Source organism: Microcaecilia unicolor, chromosome 3 (assembly GCF_901765095.1).
Source record: "Microcaecilia unicolor chromosome 3, aMicUni1.1, whole genome shotgun sequence".
Taxonomy (NCBI): domain Eukaryota; kingdom Metazoa; phylum Chordata; class Amphibia; order Gymnophiona; family Siphonopidae; genus Microcaecilia; species Microcaecilia unicolor.
Genome location: NC_044033.1, coordinates 46,341,857 through 46,354,773, shown reverse-complemented (window position 1 = coordinate 46,354,773; position 12,917 = coordinate 46,341,857). Strand labels below are relative to the sequence as shown.

Here is a 12,917-nt window from a genome sequence, read left to right as displayed (position 1 = left end):
GTCCTTTATTCTGCAATTAATGATGGTTGATCTGTGTTCTGTATGTGACCAAGGTAAGAGATTCTGCTGATATGTGGTGTTTGTGGGGATCTATATCAGTCTGGCTTTTCCAATGGGACACGTATTGCTATTGCCTTTTTAAAGGTGCTGTTATTGGTATTTGAGTGTTCAGAACTGGTGGTTTTAAGGTTTGCAACATAGGTTCCGAATATGTATGTGGTTTATGTTGCTGTAGGACAGCTGTTGGGCAGACTGTTTACTAAAAATTATTTAGGATCCCCCCAAAAAACTACTCACACCTATATATACATAGTGCCCACCCATATTAGCTCTGGGCCCACCCAAAATGTCAGGTCTGGCTACACCACTGGAAGAAAGATGACTGCCTTGGTTCCAAAAGACCATGATGGGTGTGAAGGAGCGCGCAAGCACAATGGATGCTGCCAAAAACTTCTGGAAAAAGGGAACACTGGGGACGTGTCTGGAACAGGGCTCCTTCGGCGACATCACCCACAGGTGAAAACATGATGTCCTGCTCATCTTTGAAGAAATACCTCCACCATATCTTCCCCAGATAGGTATTTCATCCTGTAAATCTAATATATAATCCAGTAAGTGAATAAAATGAAGGGGAACTTGTAGATGGCTGCAGAACTGCCAGTGTATTCTCCATCCTCTCACCTGTCCTGGTCATTCAGATTGTCCGATGCACTGTGGAGATACTGATCATTGCCCCTGGATCTCCGCAGGCTTAGGTCTGTGTCAGTATGGAGACCCTGAGGAGAACTTCTCTGGAAAGGAAGGGAAAACAAAGCCAATCAGAAGACTTCCTACATACAGCTGTGCTGACAAGAGAGGTTATCAAACTGAGCTGTATTCCTAGGGGTTCGCTGGGAAACAAAAAAACTTAAGCAAAGTAAAAGAAAATGAGAAATTGAAAATTGTACAATACATTCAAATAAAACGCCCTTCAAAAGGCTAAGCTTACAAAAGAACAATCTAACAAATAAAAAAGACCTCAGTATAGGGGAGCAGTTCTCAACTGGGATATCACAACACAGAACCCAGGAAGTATGTTGTGTGGCTTCAGGTAGGTTTTGAAAGGACAACAGCAACAGAACCCACAACCTGGCGGGAAAAAAATGCAGCATTACATCAGTCCCAATGTTTTTCTTAATTTGCTATGAGACTTGCTTCTGTCATGGGTTGCCAGCAGCAAACCGCACTTACTGTGCTTTTACTTCTGGTAAGTATGGTTTGCTGTCAGCAACCCAGGGAAGGAGAAAGGCTCACTGCAAGTTAAGTTAGACGGGTAGCCACATTTCCTATTGCTGAGCTGTACTTCCTACTGCCACCCGCCCTCAAAGACTACTGACAAGTTGGAAGGGGAGATTCTAGATCAGAAGGGTAGAGAGGGACAGGGGGAAGGGTGATGCTAGGCTACAAGTGTGAGTGTAGAGAAAGAGAAGGTATGATAGATTACAGGGGTATAGGAAAGGAGACTGAGGGGAAGATGCTGGGCATGGTGGAATCACATAAGAGGTCATAGGTGTTGTCAAGGAGATGAGTTAACAGGATAGTAAGTACTAAGGGTAGAAAATATGGTAATAGGGAGTGGTGGAAAGAAGAGAATAGAAGGTTGGGGACAGAGGACTGGAGAAAAGAGGGGTTAAAATCTGCGTGAGCAGACAAGCAAAAGAGAAAGGGAATTATGTCAGACAGATTTACTGAGGGAATCAAAGACAAAGAAAACAAGAGGAAAGATGGGCCGTTGAAAAACTAAAGCCAGTCCCAGGGCAGGGTCGCCGCTGCCACCCCCTCCCGGCCACTGCATTGCCAGACTACAAAAATTGAAGGGACAGAGCCCAAAGTGTGTGTGTGGGGGGGGGGGAGGGGGGGGGCTCACATTTTGCCCCACCTCCCTGTCCCCACCACAACGTCCATATACCTTGGCCTTGTGGCTACTTTTCCCTTCATGTTGCACATGCTCAAAACCGAGCATGTGCAACATAAGGGGGAAAAGCAGCCACAGGCCAGGCAATGCGGAGAATAGCACTGCAGGAAGGCTTCTGCTGGCGGGGCTTGGGGACCTCCGCCAGCTTAAAACAGAGGCCCCAAAGCCCTGTGTCTGCTCCTCCCCAAGCCTCTAAGGGGGGCCCGGCGCAGAGTTCTCTCTATCTGCTCCTGTCGGGACACGATTCACCCAGGTCCTGTCAGGAGCAGGAGAGAGGACATACCATGGCGCCGGGCTCGCTTTGGAGACCAGCCTGGGGGAATCTCCCCCCTGCTTGGCAGCCCTGGAGGAAAGAAGGAAGGACAAAGACAGAAGCCACTGGAAAGAGTTAGCAAAAGAGACAGGAAAGCAGAACAGAAAAACTTGGATCATTATGTTTGGAAAATTAAAACACCCATACAACAAAGGTACGAAAGTGTGTTTATTTTGAATTTATTAACTAGAATGCGTGATCATCCTGGGAAAAGTTGTCAAAAATGAGGTTTTAATGAATTCTTCCAGCAAACAATTTTGTAATACAACAGTCCAAACCCAATTATTTTATTTGAAAATTTTTTTTTTTTACGTTACCGAAGTTCAAACATATAGTTTTTTGCAAGCTGCTATGGACCTATACATGAAAAAAAAAAAAAAAAAGAAATCACTTGCTCTCAACATTTAGATTCGCTACTTTAGTTAGCATTGGGAAATGCACATTGTGGATGTCTTTGTATTTCCTTCAGAGATTTAGGTTGCTATTATCTCTTACCTGAAAAGAAGTGAAGAACTAAGTTATTATATTCAAAAGAGCCTGTTCAAAAAAATAAAAAGACTTCTCTGGCCATCAATGTTCCTTGAAAATAAGGTAGAGTGGTACCCTCTTTTCAAGGAAAAATAACAGCCAGTTTTTTTTGTAAAGTTCTTTGTGATAAGGTTCTTTATAAAATAATGTTGAAGGATAAATGATGAAAGACTTTTTATCCCTTTAGTGTCCAATGTTCCCATCAATCTGTTCCCATATGCTTATTACGGGAACACTGGACACTAAGGGTTTTTAATCCAAGATATAAGCCCTCTCCTGCCGCTACAAAGCTCAAATAGGCTTCTCCATCGCTTCTGCGGGAAGGAAATATCTGAAGTGTTAACTGCTTCAAATTGCTCTCTCTTTTCTGGTTTTTTTTTTTTTTTTTTTAATACTTAAAGGACCTGGAACAATTGGGTTCAATCAGGGGAATGAACAGCTTGATGCCCAGCGACGGAGCACGGCTCGACACCCAGAGCCGATTCAAAATTCGCTGTCCAGACATGGAGGAAGGTTCGATGGACCCAGCCGGAGCAAGGCTCTGCCTCCAGCAACCGAACAAGACCAGACGTACAGCCACGGAGCAGGCCCAAGCCGGGCCGAATCAAAGAATTCACTATGGAAGCAGCAAGAGAGAAACAGCTCCCCCAAGCCTGCCAAAAATCATGACACTGTCTCCAAAATACATCCCGGACCAGCTCAAGGTCCCAGAGTGCCAGAGACAAATAAGCACGAACAGTGGGACCCAACCTCTGCGTCTAGAACCACTACCGATGCTGTCACTGCGAAAAAGCAAACAGCAGCAGCCGGGTACTTCACAAAAAGAACTCACCCAGAATTTTGGCATTGCAAGCCATGGACATGAGAGCCATTATTGGTCTTCCCCAACGTTGACAGATCAGCCGAAAAGCCGAGTCCGACAGCGTCCATTCCACTGTGTCCAAACGTCCGGCTGAGAAAATTGGCTTGAACATTGTCTTGACCCACAATGTGCGCTGCCGACAGACTCTGAACATGCGCTTCCGCTCATACTAGAAGATGAGACGCTTCCACTGCCAAGGGAAGACTGCGAGTGCCCCCCTGCCAATTGATGTAGGCCACCGTCGTGGTGTTGTCTGAGAATACACGAACCGCCTGCCCCTGCAGAAGGTCCTGAAAACTCCGCAGCGCATTCACGACGGCTCGCAACTCCAGACGATTTATCGGCCAAGTCGCTTTGAGAGGGATCCACGATCCTTGGGCTACTCGAGGAAGACAATGGGCTCCTCAGCTTGCAAAGCTGGCATCTGTCACGACTACCACCCAACTGGGAGACGCCAGAGAAAAACCCTTCTGCAAATTGGCTGACCGGAGCCACCACGGGAGACTGTCCCTGGCCTGGCTCGACCAAGGAAGGCGTCATTGATAATCCAGCGACGTCGGCGACCATCTGCTCAAAAGGAAATTCTGAAGAGGCCGCATGTGAGCCCTTGCCCATGGAATGACCTCCAAGGTTGCCGTCATGGAACCGGGGAGCTGAACACAGCCCCACACTCGGGGAGCGTGATGACTCAATAAAGGTCTGTACCTGAGAAAGCAATTTGATCCTTTGCCCCTCGGGGCGCTTTGTATCGAATTGCACTCCAAGATACTCCAGACTGAGTAAGAACCAGATGACTCTTGTCCATATTGCTCCACTTAGCCACAACACCCCTGCTACAACTGGCAAAGGCACAGGAGCCACCCCAGGCAGAAACTTGAAGGAGCTGAACAAGCTGCATGCATCCACACCGGGGGGGGGGGGGGGGGGGGGGGGGGGGGGGCGCGAACCTATATGCCTGCATCCACCCGGGGTGGGGTGGTAAGGCAGGGAAAAGGCGAACCTGTGTACCCTTAAAGTGGGCTCCACTTAGCCACAACACCTCTACTACAACTGGCAAAAGCACAGGAGCCACCCAAGCAGAACTTGAAGGAGCTGAACAAGCTGCATCCAACCCTGCTGGGAGATAGAGAAATACTGAGAGGCAGATGAAGCTAGCCGTCCTAGAGGCACTATGGTTTCAGTGTTCTCTATCTCCCCCTGCTGGTAGGTGGACCACAAACCCATTCGTAATGGATTCATCTGCTGCTGATGACAAGGAAAGACTGTTATAAATATTAGACTGGATCCTAGAACACCAATGGGAAAATTAGGTTCTTACCGTGATAATTTTCTTTCCTTTAGTCCATAGCAGATGCAGCCATTACAGATGGGTTGTGTCCATCAACCAGCAGAGGGAGATAGAGAGCACACTTTTTTCAGTGCCTCATACCAGCTTGCTCCACTGCCTCTCTTCAGTATTTGAAGCTTCCAAAGCAGTATGGCAAACCGCAATGGGAATAACTAAGCTTTCCTCACAGCGAACGATGGCCCTACAACAAAGGGCATTAACTCAGAATGGAGGGAATGAAACATCCTCCTGGAGGGATTAACTCATCCTCCACTGAGACATAACTGGAGGGAATAAACTCATCCTCCCGGAGGGAATAAACTCATCCTCCAAAACATGAAACTGGAGGGAATTAAGTCATCCTCCTTTAATTGAACAAGAATCCTGAAGACTGTTTTCCGACTTCTCCCAAGGACGGAATCTCCAGGAAACACGAACAGAACCTGAAATACATTTACAGCAGAATAGCATCAGACAGGGAGGGATCATGGCTTGCATCTGCTATGACTAAAGGAAAGAAAATTATCACGGGTAAGAACCTAATTTTCCCTTCCTTGTCATCAAGCAGATGCAGCCATTACAGATGGGATGTAACAAAGCAATCCCTAGATAGGGTGGGAACAAGCCACACCATGCGCCAGCACTTGCGCTCCAAATGTGCGTCCCTCCTGACAGCCACATCCAGCCTGTAATGTCGGGCAAAAGAGAGCTTAGAAGCCCATGTTGCTGCACTACAAACCTCTTGAAGAGAGAGTGCTCCAGTTTCAGCCCAAGAAGAGGAAATTCCTCCAGTGGAATGCGCCTTACAGGCATCAGGCGGAGGCCGCCGGCTAGCAAATAAGCTGAAAAGACAGATTCTTTAAGCCAGCAGGCCAAAGTTGGCTTTAGACGCTGGAGACCCTCTGCGAGGACCTGATAGCAAACAGATGATCAGAGGTCCTGAAAGAGTTAGTAACTCGAGATCTGCAGCAAGAGTCCTGCGCACGTCCAACAGGTGCAATTGCTGAAAAGATTCTGGAAACTCCTCCTCGACAAAGGAGGGCAAGAAAATAGGTTGGTTTAGGTGAAACGCTGAAACCACCTTAGGCAAGGAAGGCAGGCACGGTCCGAACCGTGACCCCGGACTCTGAAAACTGCAGAAAAGGGTCTCTACAGGACAGCGCCTGGAGCTCTGACACCCGTCTTGCCGAAGTAATGGCCACTAACAAGACGGCCTTCAGTGTCAAATCTTTCTCTAAAGCACGCCGAAGCGGTTCAAAGGGAGCACCCTGAAGGGCCTTCAGCACTAGCCCCAGGTTCCAAGCTGGACAAGGTGCACGCACGGGAGGACAGAGCCGAAGCACCCCTCTAAGAAACCGTGCCACATCCGGATGAGCAGCTAAAGACATGCCTTCAACCTTGCCACGCAGGGAGGCCAATGCTGCCACTTGCACCCGCAGTGAATTATAGGCCAAGCCTTTTTGTACACCATCCTGCAAAAAGTCCAGAATCGGCGAGACAGGAGCCCGCAGGGGTGTGATCTCTCTGGAAGCACACCAGACTTCAAACTGGCGCCAAATCCTGGCATAAGCCACGGAAGTGGAACGCTTGCGGGCTTGCAGGAGAGTGGTAATTACTTTATTGGAATAGCCTCTGCCTCTCAATTGCGCCCTCTCAATCGCCAGGCCATAAGACCAAATCGGCCGGCGTCCTCCATGGTCACCGGACCCTGTGACAACAGGTTGGGAACCAGAGGTAACTGAAGGGGATCCTCTACGAGCATCTGTCGGAGGTCCGCATACCAAGGCCTCCTGGTCCAATCCAGGGCGACGAGAACCACTTCTTCTGGATGCAGTCGAATCTGCAGGAGCACTCGCCCTATCAAGGGCCATGGAGGGAACACATACAGTAGGCCTGGAGGCCAGGGTTGAGCCAAGGCATCCAACCCCGCCGTGCGAGGATCTCTCAGTCTGCTGAAGAAGCACGGGACTTTGGCATTGGAGCTTGTCACCATTAAATCCATCACGGGCTTGCCCCACTTGGCACATATCTGCAGGAACACTTCGTCTGCAAGTTCCCACTCCGCTGGATTGATCTGATGCCTACTTAGATAATCGGCTTGCACGTTGCTCTGACCTGCAATGTGAGCTGCTGACAGAAACTGTAGATGCAGCTCGGCTCAGTGGCAAATTTGTTCAGCCTGCGCGGCTAGAGTTCTGCACTGAGTGCCGCCTTGTCGATTTATGTAGGCCAGTGCTGTCGTGTTGTCTGACATCACTCTGACAGCCAATCCTTCCAGGGTCACTTGAAAGGCCAGAAGCGCCTGAAACACCGCTTTCAACTCTAGGCAGTTGATGGACCACTCCGACTCCTCGGGTGTCCATAGACCCTGGACATGCTTCCCCTTGCAATGTGTGCCCCAGACTTTCAGACTGGCATCTGTCACCACTAAGCACCAATCGGGGTGCACCAGCGGCATTCCTCGCCACAGCATGCTGTCTGAGAGCCACCATTCCATGCTGAGTCGGGCCGCAGGGAGCCAAGAGAGTCTGCATTGGTAATCCTGAGATACTGGAGACCATCTTTGGAGTAGAGCATACTGTAGAGGTCTCAGGTGCGCTCTCGCCCAGGGCACCAGTTCCATGGTGGCCGTCATTGATCCAAGCAGCTAGACAATGTCCCAAGCTCACGGGCGGGGCATCCTCAGGAGCAGACGGACCTGATTCTGAAGCTTGCACCGCCTTTGCTCGGGTAGGTACACATACCCCGAGGCTGTGTCGAACCTGGCCCCCAAATATTCTAGAGACTGCGACGGGCGGTCAGGTGACTTTTGGCCAAATTGACGACCCAGCCCAGAGATTGAAGTACTGAGACCACTCTGGCTGTTACAGTCTGACTCTCTGCAGCAGAGTTTGCTCGAATGATGCCAGTCGTCCAGGTAATGGGTGAACCCGAATACCCTCTCGGCCTTAGAAAGGCAGCTACTTACCATGGAAACCTGCGCTCCATCATTGTGGCGGTACAGCCAGGAGAGTTTCTCACGTCTCTGGACCTGAAAGAACGTCTTACTTGCACATTCCAATTTGGACCCCGCACCAGAAGTTTCTGAGTTTGCGGTGATGGGAAAGCATTCCCGTTCCGGGCCTTGCCTTTTGGCCTCGCCACAGCTCCCTGCACCTTTTCGAAGGTTATGGTGGTAGTAGCTGCCTTCATAACCTTCGAAAAGGTGCAGGGGAGCTGTGGACGAGGCCAAAAGGCAAGGCCGGAACGGGAAATGCTTTCCCATCACGCAACCTCAGAAACTTCTGGTTCGGGTGCCAAATTGGAATTGCAAGTAAGCTTCTTTCAGGTCCAGAGACGTGAGAAACTCTCCTGGCTGTACCGCCACAATGATGGAGCGCAGGGTTTCCATGTGAAAATGCCGCACTCTTGTCCGAGCGAAAGGAGTTCCTCTGCTGAAAACGGGCACGAGAAGTGAACCCAGCAGAACGCCCCGGGCGGTACCTTCGAGCTTCACGGAAGCGAGGTCTGTAAGAGGAGTGGACCACCGCACCCTTAGAGGAAGGCCGAGGCCTATCTTCGGGCAAGCGCTGGGGTTTAGCCTCACCCAGGCCCTTCACAATTTTCTCCAACTCCTCACCAAACAGGAGAAGGCCTTGAAAGGGCAACTTCATCAACCTTTGCTTAGAGGCCATGTCCGCCACCCAATGCCGTAGCCAAAGAAGACGGCGAGCCGCCACTGCTACTGCCATGTGTTTAGCCGAAGCTCTGACGATATAAAGGGCATCAGCAAGAAAGGACAAGGCCGACTCCATCCATGGAGCCACATCTGAAAAGGGCTCTGCTCCATCACCGGGCTGTTCCACTGCCTGTTGCAACCAAGCCAGGCAGGCTCTAGCAGCATAACTGCATGCAGACACCCGAATAGTGAGACCTGCAATTTCAAATGACCGTTTAAGTGCTGATTCCAGTCTACGGTCTTGAATATCCTTCAGGGCAACACCTCCTTCAACAGGGAGGGTAGTTCTCTTTGTCACAGCTGTGACTAGGGCATCCACTTTAGGCATAGCAAAGCGAGCCATATGCTCCTCACTCAGAGGGTATAATCCTGGAAACTTTCAAAGGTCCCTCGGGGTCAGCCCATTGAGCCGAAATAAGCTCTTGGATGGAGTCATGCAAAGGAAAGGCTCGAGCAGGCTTTTTGGTACTAGCCATCCTAGGATTCACAGAGGAGGCTGTGCCACTGGCAGGGTTCTCAACAGAGAGAGCCTGCATGGCATCAGAAATAAGCGCTGGCAGCTCATCACGGTGGAAAATCCTCACCGCGGAGGGATCGTCCAAATCCTGAGTCACTTCTGCACCAGACTCTGGCTCCTCAGACCATGAAGGCCTGCCAGAGTCCTCCGAATCCTCGCAGCCCGACCACGGGGGGGGGGGGGGGGGGGGGGGGGGGGGAAGGAGGTGCAGCACTCTCTGAAGGGAAATGAGCCCTTCTGCGCTTCATATTCTGCCAATTATCAGGGAATAACGCCTCAGAGGGCATACCCAGGCTTGAATCCACCAGGGGGGGCATTAGAAGAGGCCCGTGCCGGGCTTTGTGGGAGAGCTCTTTTAAGCATGTATGCTTTATGCATTAATAAGACAAAATCAGGGGAGAAAAACTCACCCTGGGCACATGATCTCTGCCGGGGCTAGTAGCTCCCATATCAGCCTCACTCCTAGGCCTCCCCCCGGGCTCAGGACTCTCCGACTCAGCGGAGGTCACGCCATGTGGTAAATTCAAAATGGTGCCCGCTGCCAGCTCAGAGCGCGAAGAATCGTCGCTCGCCATGCTCGGGCCGGCTCTAACGTCTGTACAGCACGATTTACAGAGCCCCGCTGCTGATCTGCGCTGCCACACTTGAACAGCGCTTTACTGTCTCCGCAGTCCATCGCTGAAAACGGCGGTAAAATTCAAATGGCGGTTCGCGCCAAAATCGCCCCAATCTGTGGAGGAGTCATAAAACACTCTTACCTCACTGGACCGAATATCACAGCTCCGGTCCACAGAAGAAGCAAGGAAAAACCTCTGTTCCAGCGTCTAGCGCCAAAGTGCAACGCAACTTTTTTTTTATTTTTTTTTTTAACGCTGTGAGGAAAGCAGAGGTAAATAGAACTCTAGAGGCTCAGGTGAGTGGGAAAGGCAGGGAAAGGGCGACCTATGTGCCTGCATCCACTGTTGTTGGGGAAGGACAGGGAAAGCTAAGCAATGTGTCCACATCCACGAAGGTATGGGTAAGGCAGGGTGAAAGGGCTAACCTATGTGCCTTTAAGTGAAGCTGCTATAGCCTCCAACACCCCTGCTGCTAACAATGGCAAAAGCACAGGAGCAACCCCAGGCAGATTTTAGATGGAGCTCGAAGACCGCTGCAGCCACTCTGCTAGGGGAGATAGAGAATACTGAAGAGAGGGCAGTGGAGCAAGCTGGTATGAGGCACTGAAAAAAGTGTGCTCTCTATCTCCCTCTGCTGGTTGATGGACACACCCATCTGTAATGGCTGCATCTGCTTGATGACAAGGAAAGACCTGCTTCTGAGAACTGGAACAAGCTGAGCTGTTACACATTCCTACAGACACTACAAGCTAGTAGAATCTTTCAACTCAGTCGCACATGCAGTACATGTGGCAGACTCAACTAATAAAAAACAGGGGACCACAAAAACCAAGCAGACAAAACTGCAATGGAGACCACAGAAAGCCAGACTCAACTAATACAAACATGGGACCACAAAACCAAGCAGACAAAAACTGCAATGTGAGACCACCAAGAAGCCAGACTCAATAAGCAAATGAAAATACGGGTAAAGGAATAGAAATACATTTTCCTCCTGTCTCTGCTAAATCACAAAATAGGAAGATGTACATTTCCCAAAGCAGATACATACCAATTCTTAAAAAGTACTAAATAAAAATATTTATTTTTCTTTTCCACCTTGCTTGTCTACACACTTTTCTAATTAGGCTGGTCCCAATCTGATCCACTTTTGTGTCAGTCTTCTAAATTATTTTCCAGGATTGCAATTCCATTTCTTTTCCCCTTCCTTCTCTAACACTGCCTGTTACTAATCTTCTTTAAATGTTTCTTTTTTCATTATTTTCTTCTCTGCCACTATATCCACCCATATATGATTTTTATCCCTCATTTTTCCTTTCATCCACTAGTACTTAGTCGCCTTCTTACCTCTCATCCACCTACCAGCTTTTCTCATCTTTTTCATTCCCTCTCCAGCAATCCCATTGCTCCCCATCTAAATCAGCTAATCCCCTCTTTCACCTACTCTCTAGACCCCCATTTCCATCTTCATATACCTTCCACTGCTTATCCCCTCATCAGCACCAGCTCCAGTCCCTCCTTCCTTCACTTGTCTCCAGGCTATTCCTGTCTCTTACCTTCCACCCCAGCTCCTATTGCTTATCTGACATTAACTCCATTTCTACCCTCACTCAACCCCTTCTCCTTCCTCTCTTATACTTTTCCACAATACCCCATCCTGGCCTCAGTCACACATGCAGAACATGAGAGCCTCTATTCAAATACAGGATAAGCAACCACAAATTAAAAGCACTAATAAAGACAAAAATTAAACTGAAACCCAAGATGCCAGACTCTGCAGGCAGTGCAACACCAGAGAAATAGAAAGAAACGCATTTCCTCCTGTACAGTGCAAAATAAAGCTGGCAGATGTAAATTCTCAAAAATGAGAAAATTCAATCACTAACTGAAAATAAAATCATTTTCCTACCTTTGATTTTATTTTTCTAATTATCTTGTTCCCTACTATTGCTACTACTATTTAACATTTCTAAAGCGCTACCAGGGTTGCGCAGCGCTGTACAATTAACAAAGAAGGACAGTCCCTGCTCAAAAGAGCTTACAATCTAAAGGACAAAAAGTGCAGTCAATCAAGATTGAGGCAGTCTAGATTTCCTGGATAGAGGTACAATGGTTAGGTGCCGAAAACGACATTGAAGAGGTGGGCTTTGAGCAAGGATTTGAAGAGGGGTAGGGAGGGGGCTTGGCGTATGGGCTCAGGGAGTTTATTCGGAGTGGAGGAGTGGCCTAGTGGTTAGGGTGGTGGACTTTGGTCCTGAGGGACTGAGTTCGATTCCCACTTCAGGCACAGGCAGCTCCTTGTGATTCTGGGCAAGTCACTTAACCCTCCATTGCCTCATGTAAGCCGCATTGAGCCTGCCATGAGTGGGAAAGCGCTGGGTACAAATGTAACAAAAAAAAATTCCAAGCATAGGGTGAGGCGAGGCAGAAAGGGCGGAGTCTGGAGTTGGCGGTGGTGGAGAAGGTACTGAGAGGAGGGATTTGTCCTGTGAGCGGAGGTTACTGGTAGGAGCGTAAGGGGAGATGAGGGTAGAGAGGTAGTGAGGGTCCTGCAGATTGAGTGCAGCCCCTCACTACCAGTCTCTGGTTCTGTTCCATACCTCTGTGGGCTTAACTACTTTCCAGGATATCCTTGTTACTATTTCTTTTTTGTCTCCTTTCTTCGCTTCCTGCCTACATCCATTTTAAGCACTAATCTTTCAGCTTTCTTCCATTTTTCTATCTCATTCCAACTCTAATTTTCCAACTCTTCCCTCCCTTTATCCATGGCCAGAATGCCCCTCCCTAACCTTCTATCCATGGGCAGCATGCCCCCTCCCCTTCCATCTGTGTGCAGCTTCTCCCTTCACTATTTCCTTCTATCCATGGCAGCTTCTCCCCTCTCTATTTCCTTCCATACCTGCAGCACCTTCTCCCCTCTCCCTTTCCAAACATGAAAGTGAAGCTTCTCACCTTACCCTCCAGGTCAGGCATCATCTCCTTACATTCCTGTCTGACTTCCCTCCCCACAGGCCCTACAACCTTAATAGTTTCACTGGCACTGGATTACAACAGACTCTCTGCAGTGGATCCAAGTCTTTT

General features: G+C 49.1%; 1 protein-coding gene across 1 annotated transcript in view; it reads right to left on the bottom strand.

Annotated features, from left to right (window-relative positions):
- The window catches only part of ZNF318 (zinc finger protein 318), a 118,835-nt gene that overhangs the window by 67,994 nt on the left and 37,924 nt on the right, over positions 1 to 12,917 (bottom strand). The window contains 1 exon segment of the mRNA XM_030194587.1: positions 682 to 791. Within this exon segment, the coding sequence (XP_030050447.1) occupies positions 682 to 791 (110 nt within the window).